General features: G+C 35.4%; 2 protein-coding genes and 1 pseudogene across 2 annotated transcripts; 2 read left to right on the plus strand and 1 right to left on the minus strand.

Moving 5' to 3' along the window:
- Positions 1–972: 972 nt before the first annotated feature.
- LOC137716586 (NAC domain-containing protein 1-like) lies at positions 973–3184 on the plus strand. Its single transcript, XM_068456034.1, has 3 exons — positions 973–1451; positions 1844–2127; positions 2418–3184. Exons 1-3 carry the CDS (start codon positions 1016–1018, stop codon positions 2949–2951), a joined length of 1254 nt encoding a protein of 417 aa, XP_068312135.1. The 5' UTR covers positions 973–1015; the 3' UTR covers positions 2952–3184.
- A 2535-nt stretch (positions 3185–5719) lies between these two features.
- On the minus strand, positions 5720–6754 carry LOC137714950 (probable carboxylesterase 18). Its single transcript, XM_068454115.1, has one exon. The coding sequence runs from the start codon at positions 6752–6754 to the stop codon at positions 5720–5722; it is 1035 nt and encodes a 344-aa protein (XP_068310216.1).
- A 4022-nt stretch (positions 6755–10776) lies between these two features.
- Positions 10777–21992, plus strand: LOC137714414 (isoeugenol synthase 1-like; annotated as a pseudogene).

Consider the following 21992-nt stretch of genomic DNA (forward strand, 5'->3'; position numbering starts at 1 on the left):
CATCTCGCTAAATTGAACCGAATGTATCGTATACAATGTAAGGTAGAGATTGAATAATACAATGGAGTTAAGTAAGTACAATTAAATGGATTAATTGTTTATGTCTAGGATCAACTAATAAGTTAATTAATTAAACAAATAAATTCGTATTCAAGTTGTCAAGCCTATTAACTTAAGTTATATGACAACTTAAAATCAAATGGCCCAAAAGTTTTGTCAGACTATAAATTTATGGGCCCATCCAAGTCTGGTTACGTTAGGTGGACTATGGACATTGGAACATGGGCTCCGTTGTTAGGAAGCTTCAAGTATACCATCTGGCTTTCGGAAAATTTATGCAACCTAGGAAGTATGCATGGTTCACGTGTCCTATTTTACAGTGTTTGTATCAGACCAAAAAAGAAAGAAAATACAGTATAGTTTTTGTACAGCTGTATTTTACGATGCATTTCGAAACTAGAAGAAGTGTGCATGCTTCACAAGTCCTATTTCTTCGTTGCTTTGTTTTTCCCTCGTTTAAGGACTAGTAAAAACTTTAATTAAAGATTACTACTACCCAAACAAAAAAAATTCAAATAGATTGTGATAACCCATCTAAAATTCCCATCTGGATAATGTATATCGTACGCTAATTTAGATAAGTATTTAGCAATACAAGGGGCCGGTAATCTCATTTGTGTGATATCTATCATACGACGACCAATTGAAACACCATCAATTAAAAATTATTATACAAGTGATAATTATCATTAAAATTCATTTTCATAAGTATATTCTCCAATAACCAACCAAAACTGTTATACACACACGACAATTATCATAACAATTCAATTTCGAAATATATTCTCCAATGATCAATCAGAGCTATAGCTAGGGTTTCATCTCAAAATATCTAGAAAGCCGGAGTCTGTTATATAAATTAGTTTCCGTGTACAACTCTTCCACAAAAGAAAATTTTCTCCACGAGAAAAATTAAAAGAGAGAGAATTTGTCAGTCATACTTGCGTCTCTGTCAATGTCTTCTCCCTCAGAGAGTCCAACTATGGAGCTTGTTGAGCAAAGTCATCCGGATCACAAGGCTTCTGTTACTATTATTACTCAACAGGTGGCTTCGTACAGCCTTAGCTCTAACAAGCAATCACCTGCACAAGGTGGTCAAGGTCAATTCACTCCGACGAGCGAGACTGGTGTTTCTTTGACAACCAACGTGTCAGCCGCCGCTGGCGGCACAGATCATGAGCTTTCGGAAGATGAGGCAAACAGTTTGCATAACAACCTGATAAGGGATCAAGATGATTTTTTCAATTCCTTCCCACCTGGCTATAGGTTCAACCCATTTGATGGCGAACTTATTGTGCATTATCTCATGAAAAAGGTCTTGGATCAGCCCTTGCCGCCAAACCGGATCTTTGAAGTTAACCTATACCGCTACAATCCCGAAGTGCTTGCTGGTATTGTATATGTTCATAAGTATATATGGTTCAATTATATTTTGCATTGATAATCTTTTGAATAATACTATATATGTGTGAGAGATATTTTATGAACAAATTTTGCCTAGATCGATGTTATTTAGCACTGCTTTGTTATCCTTTACTTGTTTTAGCAAAGGTTTGATACATAATTGATTAATGGTCCTTATATTACCACTTTAGTTAAAGTAAAGATTAATTACCATCTTCATGTTTTTTTTACTTAATTTGTTTCTTTTGTTATACACTATTTTTATTAACACATCAAAATTGTTATATATATATATATATATTCTTGTTTGTTGGTGAAACTTTTAGATGATCAGAATTGATTACCATATAATAAATCTGTAACTGTTTGTGTAAAACAGAAAAATATGAGAAATATGGGGACAAATGGTATTTTTTTACTCCAAGGGACAGGAAGTATCGCAATGGAAGTCGCCCAAAGAGGGCAGCTGGGGATGGATATTGGAAGGCGACTGGAGCTGACAGAGAAGTGAAGTCATTTGATGGAGCCGTTGTTGGATCGAGAAAGGCTCTGGTTTTCTATATGGGCAAACCCCCAAGGGGTGACAAAACCAACTGGATCATGCATGAGTTTAAAGTCAAGGATTCTCCTGTTCGAAGCAGAAGGGGTGAGAATGACATGAGGGTACGTAAATTCTTATTCTTCTATATTAGTTGGGTCGACACATGAACCCTCGGTTCCGTCTTAATATTTAACTAATAAATTGTCAAATTTTCATTTTAGCATTTTAATATGGTACAGTTCACTATTTTGAATATATAAACATCGTACAATTTTAGACCTGCATTGCATGTATATTTTCAAATGCATGTGCCAAATAAAGGACCCATATCTAAAGTCAGAATAATGAAGAAACATGGATTCCTTACATAAAATTTGGGGTGCTTACTTTAATTATATTTGTTTTCTTGCAGTTGGATAATTGGGTACTCTGTAGAATTTATAAGAAGGATGGTAACAATGGCAAAAGATGTGAAAGTCGAAATCATGCTGAAATACATTCTCCATTTCCGCATAGAATAAATGACGAAAGCATGGAGATTGAGATGAGTGGAGATATTGTTGATCCTTTACCTGAGTATGATCCTGCACTGGAGTACCATAAATACTCATATAAACCATATCCTCTTATGACATCTCAGCCAAATATTTCCGGTGGGCTCCCAGTTAACATGATTAGCAATAATCGAATTCAGTCTGTTGAAGCAGCCTCTGTGAATGCTGGGAGCTGCTATGCAAATATGGGGTACTCGCAACCAATATGCGTTAGACCTCCATTGATGTCTTCTGAGAGTGTTCTCGGGCCTTACAGATATATAGATGAATCAACTATTCTTCAAGATGACATGATGTTCGGCATGAAGGGGTTCGAACATAGCCTTTACAGTACAAATAATTATGCAGGGCAATTCTCAGCTTTGGATCATGTTTTTCCTTATACGGAATAACATCCCATCATTGATCGATGGAACTCATCAACTTTTGTTGCTATCATCTGCTTTTGCTATGAATTTTAGGGTTTAGGTCGGATTTAGCTAGTCAGTTAGTTTTTGGAACGTGTTTGTTAGTAGCTCTTAATCATCTAACGGAAGTTTATTAAGGTTTATATTGCTCTACTTGGATTTATCTATGATTAAAGTACTTTATTTGTTTTTATAGTACTAGCTAGTAACTGATTATTTGCTATGAATTATGAATTCCGAATGTAAAAACAAATTTTATGTAAAAAATATCAAAGGAAGTAGCCCGTCCTTTGTTGTGTAATTGGTTTACGTATTGATCACCAGAATGCAATAATTGTATGGGCGGAAATTATATTCATAAATGAATTTTTGCCATTGTGTCTCATAGTCGTTGAGACGGGCGAAAGTCACCTATATGAATTTTCTGCCCATGTTCGGCACTTAATGTTCACCATCAGGGAGCTAGCCTTCTCGACACCTACTATTATTCTAGCTTCTGTTTGGTTGCTAAGACAAATGGAAACGAAAAAGTGTACATATGAAGTTTGAATTTCACCGTTTCGCTCTGTCAGTTTGCTCTAAGGGTTTCGAAAGTTGAGGTATTAATTTTTTATTTTCTTTAGCGATGTCTTCTTGCATGAATTCTATATCATTAATTATCTGCTCTTTAATTTCTTGTTTTTAGTTTTCTAGTTATTTGTTTGCTTGCTGGGAAAATGAAGGTGAAAATGTAGCTGCCTAAATAATTGGCATTCAACTCTGTTATACGGTGATTTTTCTCTTTAAAAAATTTATTCGATTTGAAAACTGTTTAGTTATTCATATTGTCTAGAATAAACCAACAGCAAATAACAAACCGTCAATTTCATTTGATTCATAATAGAGAATAACTTTGTTTTTTTTTTTTTTTTTCTCAACCCAAGAAAATGTCCTTTTCCCCTTCGTAGAATGTAGAAATGCTATGAATGCTCATAAACTAAGACTCAACAGAGGTTTTATATACTTCTAATTAGACCTGGCATTCATATATATCGTGTTTTTTTATGTTCGTGTCATATCCGATACTTTAACGGGTCATGTCGTGTAACACTTGTTAAAATAAATGAGTACTATGACTCGACCTGAAATCGACCTATTGATATTATTAAGTAATATGACCCGACCTATTACCGGTTAAGAAAAATATATTTTAAATCAATAAATAATGAAAATGAAAAATATAATGATAATACTAAGTTAGTATATACATACCACATTGTCACATAAATATTACTACAAAACATAAAATTAAAAAAAAAAAAAAAACATTTGTCTTTCAAGTATTATATACCCCAAAATAAGAGCCTCAAGAAAAAACATTAGTTCATGCTACAAAATACCAAATATTCAAGGATATGCAAAATGAAGGGAGTTGCATTTTAAGGTTGAGGAATCTTGCACATTTTTTACAATAAAGCCCCTCAATTTTCATTAATCGCTAAGGGAAATGGTATTGGAACTTTAACTTGATATATTGTGTTTAAGGGTTATATTGACGATGTTTTCATTAAGGCTTCTGACATTAGCACTCTCTTCCGCATAAACTAAGCATCAAAACTCAAACATTATAGACCATTCAAATTATGGTTTTGCACTCAAATAATAATTATTAATTTTATTAATTTTGCACTCAAATAAAAAACACTATTCATGAGATTTGGAGTGTTTTAAAATTCTAAATGACCAACCATCATCTAAGCATAGAGGATGCAATCACAAGCATTTATATATGCTTTCACATTTTTCATACTTGTACATTAATAATTATGAATTATAAATATTTTGAACTCCCTTAAAAAATACTATTCATGAGGGTTTGTATGTTTTTAAAAATTCAAACGATGATGTACCCATCCTCAAAGCGTAGAGAATGTGATCATGAGTGTTTGCATATTTTTTTTTTTCTTCACATTTTTCACACTTGTAAATTAATTATTATAACCTTTTTAATGTGTTCAATATTTTTAAATTCATTGATATTTTTTTAATGTGTTTTATAATTTTTTTAATCTCACACTTTGTCTATAGTATACTGTAAAGATAAACAAATAAATTAAACTTAAAATTTTAAAATTTATATAGAATAATAATACAACAATACATATTTAATATGCAATATTTACATATTCACAATAGTTATTGTATTCTATAGTAAGTTTTTTTTTTAGTAGTTTAAAAAACTAAATCATCAAAATAACCTTTTTCTTATCGTGTTGAAACAGGTTACCTACGTGTCACTCTCGTGTAAACCTGTTAAGGACCCGTTATTAACGGATTCTTATTGTGTGACCCGATTAGTTATCGTGTTGACTCAAAACCTTTTATTTTTCGTATCGTTTACGTGTCATGTTAACAGGTTATGTAAGAAATTGCCAGGTCTACTTCTATCGGTAACATACATGGAAAAACTACCGTACGATGGCAGATAAATGCAATATAAGTAAGATAAATCCATCCTAGTCCACATCAAAATTATGAGTCCGTCATTGACCACCTATGTTAAAGAAATGGCCAATGTGGTCAACAAAAAATAGAACAAATAAAGTTAACGCAAGTTATTCAATTATTTCATACTCATCACACACTCATCTGAATTATGAGGAAAGGTCAATAAGCTTCACGTTGTACTAAAAATATGTGCGGTATTGAAAGTCAATTCTGATGAGAATTTAACTCAAACACATCTTTTGGCGAGAGAGAGAGGAACAATTTTATTAACAAGTTGATAGCTTGTCGATGAAATCCTTCACCTCCTTAATAAAAAAGGAAGACTCCTTTAGCTCAGGAAAAACATAAAATCCATGAAACGAATTTGGGTACTCGATCAAGTAAGCTTGTATCCCCTTTTTCTTCAATCCCTGGTAGTACATCTTTTGCCAGTCTTGTAACGGATCGAAACCTCCCATGAAAACAATCGTGGCCGGGAACTTGACCCCCAAGATACCGCTTGACTCTGGCCCAAACACGTTCACCACCGCGTGGTCCCTATTCGATCCCTCCGGCAGAAACGCCTTCCAATACCAGTCAGTCTGCTCCAAAGTGATCGCCAAGCCCTCTTTTGCAAGCCTTGTTTCCGATTCGGTCCTTTCTTTCCCGCCAAAAAATGGCTGTATCGCTATTAGTCCCATCACCCTCATCTGGCAAAACTCATGGTCGCTCGTCTTGATTACCACGTGGTGGGCCAGGTTGCCGCCGGCGCTGTCTCCGGCGAGGAAACACCGGGTGATATCAACGTTGTTGAGATCAAGACCCTCAATTCTTGTTGTGTCAATGAATTTGAGGACGTCCATGCCGTCTTCGTATTGGGAAGGATAGCGATGCTCCGGCGCATGGCGGTAGTTGACGGAGATGATGACGGCAGGGAGTTTGGTGGCGAGACGTTTGCAGAGGTCGTTGTAGGGTTTTGAGTTGGCAGAAAAGAACACGAATCCACCACCGTGGAAGTAGATAACAAGTGGAAGCTTGGAGGCAGGGTCGGTGGTGGTGGGGACGTAGAGGCGGAACCAGAGGTTGCGGGAAGGGTCCACCATTACGTCGGAGGTTTTGACCGCGTTGTTGGGTTTGTCCGAAGGGGAGGCTTTGAAGTCGAATAGGCTCATAAGACGGCGGTTAACAGTGCCATTGGAGCGGCGAGTGGCGTCGATGACGGTGGTCAGGATAGAGATTAAGAGACGGACCTTGCATGGAAGGTTCGGCGATATGGGGTTGTTTTGGGCCATCTTGCTCTTTCTGTCGGTGTATGCATGCATGTATGTTTTTCCCGTTGGTTCTAAACTTAATTTATTCAAAGGATATGGGGGTGTTTTGGGCCATCTTGCTCTCTTTAAGTTGAAAAGAACAACGATAATTAGGGATTAAAGATTCGCATGCATCAAATTACATCACATTTGATAGTTGTAGTAGAAACAAACCTGGCGGTTGTCTTGTTATTTTAGGTGTTTTTGGTCGATGTAATCAAAGGTTTCTTGCGATGAAAGCCTCAGTTGTACCGTTATCCAACAATGCCGTCCAAAATCACCTTGTGAATGACGCAATTTTCTGCACCTTTTCATATCGATCAAAATACGTTTACTGATATTCTTTTTTACTAATAAGTAAGAGATTTTAAGTTCGAATATTTGTATCCACAAACTCACAATTTATTCTCCCATTCTTTTAGTGTGAAATATACCATGGTATAAAAAAAAAAAAATAGAAAACTTCATTTTAATCCTTGGCAAAGATGACTTAAGATCAAAATCTAATTTTAATTCCTCATACATTAATCACCTCATTTATTATTATATTTTGATGTTTTAATTATTTCTCTTTTTCTTCCTAATTTTAATGTACTAATTTTATTTCATTATAATTATAATTTTCATTTCATTCATCATAATCTATTTTGTTGTAAACATTTAGATAAACTAACTTTTGTTTTACAATATATTTCGATATACTTTGTCTTCTTCATTTAGGTACATTACATTTATTATAATATATTTCGGTGCATACATTTAGGTACACACATTTCAGTACATACATTTTGATACAAAGATTAGGTACATTAATTCAAGGCTCGGCTCCCTCAAAATTAGCCCCGCCATCCGCACCGCTCTCTCCCACATCGGAAATCTAATCACCGACATCACCAAGGGGTATCGCTACAAGATGCGTTTGTGTATGCTAATTTTTCCATCAATGCCTCCATCACTAATGAGGCCAAGTTGATCGACACACGTAACTTTTTGGAAGAAGGTGAGTAAGGTGTATATGATGATGTTTCTATCACCCAATGTGAAAAGGTCAAGGATAACCCCATCTTGGATGGAAATGAAATTTTCTCGATCCTGTGCCCCTGATCAACCAAAAATGGCATCTTGTATATCAGGAAGTTTCTTGATGGTATCTATGTGAGCGAGAGGGGAACCATTGTTGCAGAGGGAGGAATGAAGGGTGTTTGTTTTTGTGTTCTTTCTGAATGTAGTTTAATTTCTTCATGGGATTGGCTAGTTATTCCTTTTGTTGGAGAGTTCCTGTGGAAGAAAATATATCAAGGGGCAGATGCGGGCTACGGGTCTGTTGAATGTTTGATTTTGTTGTTTTTTTTGGTAAGAAATTAGAGAGAAAAATATTAAATATCTGTCATGGTTGATATATTTGATTCATTTCATAGAGGAATAATGGAGAAATTGATGGATTTAAGTACTTGAGGGAAAGCTGCCATTTTGTAATCACTAAGCTACTGCGTTACGTTGCAAGTATGGGTGAGCATTCTTTTGTTACTTCTGGGTACGAGGAAGCATTGATTGGAATGGAAGGCAGATTTAAGGCAAAGTTGTATTGATTTGGAAAATAAGCCATTAGAATGCTAAAATAAAAATGAGAGTTTGGTTCGTTTAATTTTTTTGTTTGTTTGTAATATCTCATGTTCTCAAGGATTTGTTTTGTGATGTAGCTTATAAACCTTTGATGATGGATGGCTATTATATGTGTGCATTTGGGGTGCTGTGTCGTGTGTTTGTGAATGAAAATAATAAATTTGTAAATGAAAATTTATGTGGTGTATTTGGAGGTGTTTTAAAATTGTGTTTTTGTTTCATGCATAACAAAAAAATCGTTATTTAGTTTAAGAAATAGTGATATACTCGTGTTCAATTCTATAAATAGTTAATGTTCAATTTTAGAAATAGTTCGTGTTCAATTTCAGCAATAGTACTCGCGTTCAGTTTCATAAATAGTTTTCGTGTTCACTTTCATAAATAGTAATTGTGTTCAGTTTCATAAATAGTGATAATACCCATTTTCGGTTTAAGAAATAGTTAGTGTTAAGTTTAAGAAATAGTGATAATAGCAGTGTTCAGTTTAAGAAATAGTGACAACACACATATTTAATTCTAGAAATATTGTTTAGTTTAAAAATTAGTGATGACATTAGTACTCAGTTTAAGAAATAGTGATAGTATCTTTGTTCAATTCGAAAAATAGTTAGTATTTAGTTTAAGAAATAATGATAGTACAAGTTTTCAATTTAATAAATAATTAGTTTTCAATTAATAAATAGTCAGTTTTCAATTCTAGAAATAGTCAGTGTTTAGTTTAAGAAATAATGACACTACCTATGTTCAATTCTAAAAATAGTTAGTGTTCAACTTAAGAAATAATCAGTATTCAGTTTAAGAAATAGTGATAATATTAGTCTTAAGTTTAAGAAATAGTGATAATACCCGTATTTAGTATACAAAATAGTGAGTATTCAGTTTAAGAAATAGTGATAATACTAGTGTTCAGTTTATGAAATAGTGAATGTTCAGTTTAAGAAATAGTGATAGTACCACTACTCAGTTTAAGAAATAGTGAGTGTTCAATTTAAGAAATAATGATAGTGCCAGTATTCAATTTAAGAAATAATAATAGTACGAGTGTTCTATTTAAGAAATAGTATCGATACCCCTATCCAATTCGAGAAATAGTTAGTGTTCAATGTTTATAATTGATAATTTTGTTTACTTGGGGAAATAATGTAGCTATTTGATTTTCCTTTTTTTACTTGAAGACGTAAAGTATCAAATTGTTAGTATGATATCAATGCATTTTTTGTTGATTTATTTTTCATGTTGTTGTTGGGACAGAACAAAGCCACGAACAATACTGCCGATAAAGGCAGATAATAAGAAGAAGGTGGTGATGTTGAAAACACCTGAGTTGGTGAAAATACCAGAGCTTTACAAGCAAATCTACAAGACCATTGTTTTATCCGTCAAGAGTTGAGGCCCCACTGGCAAATCTACAAAGACTCACAAACTGAAAATGAAATTGGGATAATTTCCAATGGAGTCAGAGACGGATCTACAGAGGGACCTGGGAGGTCCCAGGACCCCTCAACGATTCTAAAATTCTGCTAGAAATTTTCCGGAGGACCCCTCGTACTTGAACATGAGGTCTGTGCTGCAGGTTACAGCTTGAAGGTTGCATCTTGCAACGAAGAAGAAGACAGCGGGGCCGCGGGGGAGAAGAAAGAAAATAAATAGGCCTTTTAAAATATTGGTCCAAAACGCAGTGTTTTGGCCAATTTGTTTAATTTGTTTAATTTGTTTAATTTTTTATTTTTTTTAAAGCCTGAGACAAATGGTGCCGTTTGTCCATGATTCCATACTCTCTTTTTTAAGGCCTAGCCCCACACGGGCCATCTTTCCCGAGAGTCCTTTCCCCATTCCTCTGTTTTGCCCCCCTAGTCCCCCCATCTTTCTTATATTCACCCAATTCCAAAACCCTAAATTTCTAATCCCACCCAATCCCATATTATAATTACATTACTCTAATATCATACCTCCACTTGTTTCAATTCTCCAAGCCACCACCATTTGGTTCAAAATTCAAGCAAATTTTTTGGTATTCTAATCTAATCTCAATTAAATTATATTAGATATTGGTGGAGATTTTTAGTCTATTATTGATATGATTGTTGATATGTTTTATGTTTGTATACTCATTTTATAATTGAAATTTAGATGGAATTTTTGTTTATTGGTTGATTGGTATATGTTTTGTGTTTTTGGTTAAATGTGTAGTTTAGAAATAAGAAATATGAAAAGATTTTTCAAGCCAAAGCCAATAGCACCATCTACTTGTTCGGGTAGTTCGAGCTCAAGACAAAATGAGTGTGACATTGATTTTAATAATCTTGAGAGAGACCTGGGAAAAAGAATTCGAATGATGGACAATCCTTCTAATATTCAAGATGAGGTCCGAAGAGCATATTTGCAAATGGGACCTTGTAGGCCTACAAAGTATGAGTTCCCATTTTGTGCGTTCTGATCATGATTTTTCTCAATTGCGGGAGATTAATGAGCTTGCTAAGAAAATGGTGGAGAAAGGGTTGCATCGAACATTTGCATATGTATATTTGCTTGTTCAGTTGGCTTTGGTTTTACCAGTTGCAACTGCTTCAGTGGAGAGGGCATTTTCCACTATGAATATCATTAAGAGTCCACTTCGCAACAAAATAGGAGATGAATGGTTGAATGACAGCTTAGTTGTTTACATTGAGAAAGATGTTTTTCATGTATTGGTAATGAAGCTATCATGGAACATTTTCAGACTATGAAACCTCGTTGTGGACGCTTGAATTAGGATTTTATGGCTTGTAATGTTGTTTTGCACATGATTTTTGAATGAAATGTATTATATTTAACTTTTTCATGTTATTTTTGTCTATAAATTTTTTGACCTTTATTATTGGGACCCCTCGAGTTTAAAATCCTGAATCCGTCACTGGAGTCACCATCTTCCAAGTAATTAATTAGTTATATATATATATATATATTACTTATGCTAATTAACCTCTCATTTCTTAATTGGCTAAACTCTATTAATTCACTGCTCATATTTCGTATATAGCTAATCAATTTAATGTTTAGGAGAACCAATTTGATATGTTGTGAACTGGACAGGGTGAACTCGACGAGCACGAAAAGCTAGTCGCAGTGTTTCGACAAGTTGACATTGTAATATCTACATTGCCTATTCCTCAGCTTCTTCAACAGTGCAAAATTATCAACGCCATCAAAGATGCTGGCAATATAAGGGTGAAAATATATGTGAAAAATTTTCTTTTGCGTTGACTGTGAATCTGAGCCACGATTATGTGGATATTCTTGGCTATATAACTCAGTGAAGTTCACTTTATATATATATATATATATATATATATATGTATGTATGTTCGTGTCTAACTGCGTACAAAATATAAAAGTTGGGACTACGAAATCAGAGATTTATTCCCGCAGAGTTTGGAGATGATCCAAAAAGAGCAAGCGTGCTGCCGCCTTTCGAGGTTATACATGAGAATAGAAGGGTGATTAGAAGGGCGACTGAAGCAGCAGCAATTCCGTACACTTATGTGTGTGGAAACACATTTGCTGCATATTTTGTTGATTATTTGCTTCATCCTCGGGAAGAACGTGAGGAAGTCTTTGTTTATGGCACTGGTGAAGTCAAGGGTAAGTATGCAAGTGGTGCACTTTACTTCTGAACCACAAATGCACTATTTTCCTAGTAGAATGTTACAAGTTTTTCTTTTACTTTTTATTTTTAATATTTATATAAAAATAATTTACACCTGTTACGTCGCTTGAGAAATGAAATGAAAAGTATTTTGCCCCTGTGAAGTCACCTTCAACTACAACAAATGTTGGTGATAGCCAAGGACTTGTTTGATAAATTTTTTTGTTTTTAGTATCTTTAGTTCACACTTTTTTTTGGCTTTAAATAGCATGAAAGTGTATGAAAATAATAAGGTACGAAGAAATATGGCAAAGAGGGAGGAGGTAGCAGTAGAATGTATGAAACGGAAACATTATCGTTAGTCACAAATATAACTGTTTAAAACAATATGTTTTGTGGTCGCGCTCAGTGTCTAGGTTGAGACTCATAGACACATCTTAGTCAAACAAGATTATTTTTCTTCTCTTTGTGGTTGTAATTTATATTCTTGTTTCGACCGAAAAGAAAAGGGTTATATTGTTGAATTCATTTATCTTACATAGGAACTGTATAGTTGACAAACCAATATGCAATACAATAATTTTGATGTTCTTTGTGTTCCTTATTCTCTTATTTTGGATGTATATAGCTGTGTTGAATTACGAGGAAGATATAGCCACTTACACAATAAAAGCAGCAACAGATCTAAGGGCAACCAATCACGTCCTCACTTGTAAAACGCAACAAAACATTATATCTTAGCTGGATTTGATTTCTTGTTGGGAAAAGAAGAAAGGACGGATGCTCAGAAGGATTCATATCCCAGAACAACAAATCCTCAATCACTCTGAGAGTAAGAATATTTCTAATTTGCATACAACCACATGTATGAAAGTAAAGATTATAGATTCATACATTACACCTTTCTCTATGGATATATAGATTATGTTTCTTGCACTTTTTGACACACCCCGACTCGTAATGTCAAAGTGCCTCAATACAAGAGTGTGCTATGAATGGGAATGAACCCAATTCACATGTGATGACATAGCATAAGTACAGTACAGTAAAATAGGGTGAGAATTATACCATCGATGATAATCGTCTACACAAAGATTTGCCAATAATCCTTGTCGGTACGAAAACTCTGTTACTAACACCTGGAGGGGTGAAAAATAAGGGTGAGTGGGCATGAAAATAAATTTTGATAAAAACCTTTTGAAAGCGTTATAACCCCTCGCCGTAAAACTCGTATAGTTTCCAGAAAATAATACTACTTCGTCGGTATAATAACCAATGCACAAGAGCAGCGAAAACTGAAGTATGCCATGTCATAATATCTCAGCAATAATAAATGTAAGCCAGGTGTCAAACCAATATAAAATAGTATGCTAGTCGGAGTCACCTAACGTGACTTGTAACTCATCAATCTAGGCTAGCACACGAGTCGGAGTCACCTAGTGTGACCTGTACGATAGGCTGGGTATAAATATGTACGCTCAAGTGCCACGATCACGTGAAGGTTGTGCGATAATTCATGGGTCACCTACGGGTCGGAACCACCTATGGTGGTCTGTATGACAGGCTAGCACCAAACTTGGATCCAAGGTGAATGTGTGGTGCGGGAGGTGAATAATCACGTGAAGGCTGACCTAGCTTGGGCGGGAGCATTAATACCGGGGTGCAGCCATGATGAGCTCTAAATAATGTGTGAATACCAATGCAATACAACCCATTCAATCACATAATACTCACTTAAAGCTTACCTGAGTCTCCGCAACATCACACAATACAATTCACAAGTGTAACAATGCAATATTTAAAATGTAACTTATTTACGACATGGCAAGCAAATCATAGTTCCATATAAAAAACGTTTATGGAAATCGTAAAGTTTTAATCTATATATATACTATAAAAAGGAAAAAAGCCCACTCACCTGAGGTCCGCACTACAACTCCCTAGCACGAATATTGAGGCATTACAAACGATCGTCGCCTAGAATAAATATTCAGTCACGTCTCATAATTCTTATCGATAGAACACATAACTTACATAAAACACATCCCCAAGGATGTTTTAGAATGATTTGAGACCCATTGACCAAAAGTCAACCATTGGTCAAAAATCGACAGTAGGGTCCACAACCCTACGTAAATCGAACCAGAATATCCGCATAATAGATTTCTGATCTGTAATTTCCAAAGATCCACATTATGCTTCTAAAACATCATATTGAAGTTTCATTACGATCCAATAGTCGGATCTTTACCAATTGTAAATTCAAGTGGCAGTCAACATTTTATTTGACGAACTTAGGAATCCAATTCGGGAAGATCCGCACGTCGGATTCCTGATCTGTCAGTTTCTATTGTCCTTAAATATTATGAATAATAACCTACTAAAGTTTGGTGGTGATCCAACGGTTGGATCATTGATTCAAATAAGGATCAAGTGGCGGACCTTAGCGAAATTGTACACAAACAATGGAATTTTGTTAATCGGACTTTACCTATGCAATTGCAGTATCAAATTTAGCTTAGGAAGGTCAGGTGGGGTCTCGACTCACTCGCCGGAAAAATCAACTATTTCTAAAAATTCTCAAATTTCATGAAAATGAAGATCTCAATGGGTAGAGCAAGTTTCATACCTACGGTCAAGTCCAATTTGACCGGAAAAAACCTCAAATCGCCACGAACCCATTGGAAACCCTAGAAATGGATGGTTTTGATTCAATTCCAAACAAGCTCCGACGCCTCAACCCATGCATGGGCTTTGTTCCAGAGGTTGAGGAGAGTCTATTGGTGGTGGTGGTTGGTTGAGTTTGCTTCAGGAATGGCGGATCGCCGCCATGAGACCCGTTGCACCCACCAGTGCTATCCTCCACAGAATGAAATGAAATCTTATTGAGTTTGGGGTGGACTTCATAGCGAGGATGTCGTAGTGATTTTTATGAATTGATGGTTGGTTGTGAAAAGCTAGGAAAACGCCGTGAAAACCGTCGGAAAAACCGCGGAACACCAGGTCAGAGACTGGGTCAGGACATGGAAACTGGTTGGGGGTCCGATCGGCTACTCCCTCAACTCTATCATTTCCTTTCCTTTTTCTCCTCTCCCATTGGTTCTCTTCTCCCTTTCCTAATTGGTCCGGTTCCCCCCTCCTTACTCTCCTTTATCTTCCATCTCCACCGCCCATCTTTTCTTTCCTTTAATCTAGGGCACAAACGTGGCTTTCCAGATTTTGCTCCAAAAATCTGGACCATTCTAGAAAATAATAAATTTATAGGTTTGCCCTCAACTTCATTCGTTCATAACTCCTTCGTTATAACATCAAATTACGTTCCGTTTGCGGCCACGCGTTTGTAGCGACGAGTAATAAGAGGATACGCCAAGAAAATGGATCTTACGTGACTCGACAAGGCGGTCAACAAAAGTCAATGCATTTGCCTCGAAGGGCATTTTCAAAATTTCACATTTTAAAATTATAAAAACCATAGTTTTTTGGGACGGGTTGTTACACTTTTTCTTTGATACCTTACAAGAAATCAAACTTAGCCCTATCATAATCCTAATTCCTAAGTCGTTACCGCACGCTTCCTCACCACTTCAATTAGCCACTATGACTTAATTACCATCTAATTCAACCTGATAGTCAAACAATTCTTACAGTAATAAACAAAATAATGTCACTAACCAGTTTGATTTTGTGAATCAAATGGATGGTGATGATCCCCATTTATTATTATTACTATTTGTTTTTTAAAGCATTTTGCTTCATTTTCTTGTAGCTCTTCCTCCCCCAAACAATATACGTGCGACAATTATTTACAGCATATTCATCAAAGGTCAAATGAGGATTGAACCGACATCAAACGACCTAGAGACGTCAAAATTATATCCTGATTACAACTACATTGATAATTTCCTTTATATTTGCTTGGTTGATCCTCCCAAGCCAAAATTAGCAACATTGTAAGTAGCTTCATTGATATTCCCTTGTTTAAAGTACCATTGTAATTTAGTTTTATTTAATAGATTTTTGTGATATGCTATGATAATATAATAATTACATATTATATGCTATTACATTGAGCTTATATAGTCTATAGAAGTGATTCACTCACACTAATTTTCTCCTTATGTCCAATTGTGTTTATTTTTATACTTTGATTCTCTGTTGCTTTTATTCAATCCAACAATCGAAAATAAATAGAGTTGTATGCATAAAAAAAAAAAAAAACTAGTGAACGGAAATCACTTCCTTGTAGTTTTGTTTAGTTCTCTCAGTTTGGTAGCTATTGATATTCGAAATGATTTTGACTAGATAAATGATAATAATTCACTCACACTTTGTTTTTTTTTTTTTTTTTTTTTTTTTTTGCCCTTTAGGACCTAGTGAGCACAAGGTGAAGTCTGATGATGAGTGGGCTTGGTAGTAGTGCTAACCTTCTACTGTGTAGGGTGACTCCCTTTTGCCATGTTTATCCGGTTTTTGTAACAACACATGATAGCATTGTTGAGTATGCTTGGCATGACACATACTTTGTGATTACTATTGTGTGTGCGCCTATTATACTCTGAACTGATGTGATAATAATAGGGTTGAACCCTAATGTGCCCCCAAGTGAGGAGGTTGTGTAAGATAACTTTTAATATTTTTAATAAAGAGTCATTTGGTTCAAATTTATTCATATCTTTCTTTCCTTATTGATAGCTTCGTCATTGGGCTGATGGTACCCGTCACCTTTATGGTGAGGTTAAATTGTTGATTTAGTGACAGTCATCACATCTCCACCTTTAGCTGGGTAATTATTTAGGTTGGGGTGTGTCAATGTGACGATGTTTAGGTTCAACAATCCTATTTTGTTGAGGAGTGTGAGGGCAAGAGTAACGATGTTCAATGCCCAAATTCATGACAAAAGGTAGAAAAGATGGTAACAAACACAAGACATTACAGGGGACGAAATCGCTAATGCCATGGGGAAAAAAAATATGGTAACAAAAGCTTCGGGAATAGGGGAGGTGGTCGATGATAGGGTCAATAGATAAAGCCCATCCTAATAAAGGCCTTGAAAAAGTAAAAAAAACCAGTGCGTAAGTTATAGATTTGATAGAAGTAAGGAGCAAACACAAAAAGATTGGATTTTCTTGAGTGAAACGGGCAACATAAAGAAGATTTTTGTGGAGGTTAGAATGAGAAAATATTACGCAGATGGAATTTAATAGGACCAAGAGTTAGAGGAATTATACTAGTGTGGGTAATATTCATCAAATCACCGTTACTCAAATAAACATTGTGCGGATCGGGATCAGGTTGAGGAGTAGAAAATGCAGAGGATTAGCCCGTCATATAATGAGTTGCATCGGTATCAAAATAATAGTTCACATCGTATAGAGGAGTAAATTGGACTTTGGTGAAAGGATGAGCGGTATTCGAGGCCATGGTACTTTTGAGGACATGTTGCGTGGGTGCGTTGAGAAGGAAGGCCAACAGTAGTAGGTCAGGTTGCCCTATGTCCAGCACTCTTGGGCCAAGCACCAGGTAAATGCATCTGCCCTATGTCCAGCCATAGTGCTGGGTCTAGTGCTGAGTCTAGTGCTGAAAATGGAGGAAGGAAATGGTGTTTGGGCCAAGAAAAGAATAAGAGGATGACACCATTATAAAAGAAAAACCTTGAAGAAACTAAAGGACAAAGGAGAAAGAAGCAGGAAATACTAAGCCCATTTCCAACCGAAGGAATATGTTTAGCCCTCGTTCAGATTATAAGCAGGAAATACTAAGACCATATCTATATACAATCTCCAATCAAAAGGACTATTTTTTTAGCCCCCTCAATAATTTATTATTTGAAGTTTGTTCTTTAATTTTATCGGTTAATTGAATTAAACTACCATATTAAAATAAGGTTTCCAGACATATTATGAGAGCTACTTGTCGCTAAATATTGTTTAAAGTTTCATGTTGTTTAAGTTTCATGTTATTAAATATTTTAATTTTACTTGCATTTAACAACTTAGACATTAAAATGAGGTAAGATAGCATGGAAGGGTGAAAATGATGTAAGAAATGGTGTAGAAATGACTTAGGTATGTATAGGAAAAAAATTAGAATTTTTAAATTTCATCTAAAAAAAAATAAATAAGTAAAAAGGCTACATGATGTCAGCTAGCAGCACAGCTGGGCCCAACTTTCAAGGTTAGTTGGCTGGCTATGTTTGCCCAGCCCTCTGGCCATTTGGCTATATTTTGGCCTGGTGGGTCCCAAATTGTTTTGGCCCAACCCTCCATTGGAGATGAGTTTTGTGTCAAAAAGGGCTATGTTTTGGCTTATAGCCCTTTGGGCGACTCGGTTGGAAATGGCCTAAAGAGACCAAAAGGACAAAGGGTTTGACTTTGTAAAGCTAAAAGAGACCAAAAGGATGAGAGGTTTGACCGGGAAAAGAGAAAAAGCAAAGCACCCAAGCTATATTGAAAAATGATGGACGATAATAAACTTGGTTTTGTTTTTGTACTGTATTGAACAAGAAGAGAAGAAAGAAAACCCAAGGACCAAAGAGAGAAACCTACACAAATGATACAATGTAAACGTATGACCCCCTGTATTAATATGTGAGAAATATTACAATTTATAGGGTTATATTAATCCTTATTAAGGTAGGAATCCTGCATTAATTACAATTGAAAAATACATTCCTATAATACATGCAAAAATTGTGCAAAACGTTCGGATTAATTAAATCCAGTCTAATAGCAAGGAAGAAGAAAAAGATACCAAAATTTGCTAAATAAACACTTCAAAATTAATGATTCATTGACGATAAATTAGAAATATGTTGCAGACCTATTTTACTAAAGGAAAAAAGTAGCAAAAAATTGGTGGCAAAGAGAAAAGGGAGAAGGGCTTGAGGAATTCTATGTGTGATATTTCTCATGTCTTTATACTAATAAGGGAGAAAGAAGCTTGCCCTCCAAGTAATACAAGTTGTGCAAGGAAAGATCATCTCGATCTCATAGGATTTTCCTATACATAATCTACTAGGATTTACACAATCACACTCCTAATGGAATTAGGAAGGCAAGACTCCCCTTGAGTGTGTAAATACTTAACAAATGGCGCATTGGGTTTTCGTGTGATGATGTCTAAATAGTTGATGAGGCTATCTTAGCTAGTCGGCATAATGAGCGAATGCAAGTCTAAAAAATAAACAGAAGAAAGCCTACATAGTAAAACACACAAAACCTTGCTATGGTAAAACCCAAGGTAGGTAAAAAAACTCATAGTCTAAGGAGACAAGTGAGAAGTTGCATTAAGTCAGAACTAAAAACCTTCAAAATGCAAGTAGAACACACACACACACACACACACACACGCGCGCGCGCGCGCGCGCACACACATACACACAAAGGTATGACCAACCGAAGATAGGCGCCTCGTTAAAACCTCATTAGATAGCAAAAATTCAAAGGGAAAAATGCTCATAATTGTAGGAAAAAAGAGTACGTTAAGGTCAAGTGAGTATAGTTCTGGATACTCCCCCTAACTTTGACAAAACTTCCAAATGAGAACTACAAGCATTGCAAATAAGATAGTTTCGCTTACTGAATCCTTAGACAAGGTTCTTGGAGGTTGACTTTGGTAATGACTTTGTGAAGAGGTTGGCAAGGTTGTCTTAGGATCAGATCTACTTGTCTTTAATCTTCTGATGCTTTGCTTATGTGATCAGGGCATAATATGCTTGGTGTTGACTTTGTTGATGTATCATGTCTTGGTATGGTTGATATATGCAGCATTGTCTTCATGGATCGTCGTTGTGACCAACGGTGGATGAAAAACTACAAGTACTTTAAATATGATCAACAGAAGCTCTCAACCCTTTTTCTCATACTCAACCTTTTTTCTCACATGTGGCACAGTGAGGTGTATTAAGCTTGGGAATGATTTGAAGACTTCACAATTAAGGTTTATTTTATAGACCTCCAAGATTTTGCGATATCCTTAATGTTAAAGACATAATTGTAGGGAATGTGCCTTGTGTTGGTTTGATAAGTAACCAACATCAGCATAACAAACAAGGCAAGCATAATTTCGAGGAACAGGGGGTTGGATCCGCTCGGATGCGTAGGGATAAGCCCAAATCCATAGTACCTTCAGCATAGAAGAAAAACGTCTTTAACGCCAATTTAGTGGTTGTGTGTGGGCCCAGTAATGTATCTTGTCAATATATCAACAATGAAGGATATCATGTCTAATGCAATGAGCTAAGTATAACGAAACACAAAGTTGAACTTATATATGGAACTTCGGGTTCCACAACCTCTTCAAGGTCTCATTTACATTTACCGTATGGATGATCAAGGGTATACTGAAAAGGTAACACCTTCAAGGTGTAGTTCGATTGATAGACCAGAATACCGTGATAACAATGCTCGAACTTTAGGTTAAGACATAAATGAGTTTTTGTAAGATCCTTTATCTCAAATTCCATCTTCAGGTGCAAGGCAGTTTTCTCAAACTCTTCTAGAGTCTAAGTGATATTCATGTAATCGACGTAAACTACAACTCTAGTAATTCAGAAAACTTCTTAGTTAACACGCAAGGGCATAGTTTATTCTCATATCCCTGATTGATCAAATAATTTCTTAGACGAGTATACCACATCTGCCTGGATTGTTTTAATCCATAAAGTGAAAGCTGTGTTTGAATTGAAATGGTGTTATGTGGTCTAGAACTATTTGAACCAATCAATGTAATTCTTCGAGAACATACATGTAGATTTGCATGTTAATATCTCCATGGAGAAACACTAACCACATTCATAATGCTGCAATCAATAACGGAACATTATGAGAGAAACCTTGCGCCATAAGAAATGCATCATATTTCACTATTTCATTCCTCTCATTACGTTTCCTTTTGCACTTGGAGCACAACATGGTTACCTTGAGCAGTGTAAGAACAACAGGTTCAAACACACTTTGGTAAGAAATTTAATTTGACCTAGATTGTTTATATCCAGTTAGCCAATTAGTTCTACGTTGTCATTAATAAACGGAACGTGGTTCAATATCATAATTTTTCATTTATGTCGATAAATACCATATAATTGAAATAGTACTAGATCCTAGGGGCAGGCAATTACGTCCTCACTTGTAAACAGAAGGGAAACATTATATCTCAGCTGGATTTGATTTCTTGTTGGGAGAAGAAGACATGACGGATTCTCAGAAGGATTCATATCCCATAACAAGAAATCCTCAATCACTCTGAGAGTAAGAATATTTCTAATCTGCATACAACTGCATATAAGAAAGTAAAGATTACACATTCATGCATTATACCGATTATGTTTCTAATCTGCAGACAACTGCATATAAGAAAGTAAATATTTCTAATTTGCATACAAATGCATATAAGAATATTTCTAATATGCATTCAACTGCATATAAGAAAGTAAAGATTACACATTTATGCATACAACTGCATACTCAGATTGTGTTTCTTGCACTTTTTCTGTGTTACATTATAAGAAATCAAACTTAGCTCTATCTTAATCCTAATTCCTAACTCGTTACCGCACCCTGTCTCGCCACTTCAATTAGCCACAATGACTTAATTACCATTTAATTCAACCTGATAATCAAACAATTCTTACAGTAATAAACAAAATAATGTCACTAACTAGTTGTTTGATTTTTTGATTCAAATGGATTGTGATGAACTCATTTATTATTATTATTATTATTATTATTATTATTATTATTATTATTATTATTATTATTATTATTATTAATATTATTATTTTAAAGCATTTTGCTTCAATTTCTTGTAGCCCTTCCTCCCCCAGACAACATACGTGCGGCAACCATTTATAGCATATTCATCAAAGGTCAAATGAGGATTGAACTCACAGCAAACGACATAGAGGCCTCAGAATTATAACCTGATTACAACCACACTTCCATTGATAACTTCCTTGATATTTGCTTGGTTGATCCTCCCAAGCCAAAATTAGCATCATTGTGA

This window comes from Pyrus communis, chromosome 14, assembly GCF_963583255.1.
Source record: "Pyrus communis chromosome 14, drPyrComm1.1, whole genome shotgun sequence".
NCBI classification, from domain to species: domain Eukaryota; kingdom Viridiplantae; phylum Streptophyta; class Magnoliopsida; order Rosales; family Rosaceae; genus Pyrus; species Pyrus communis.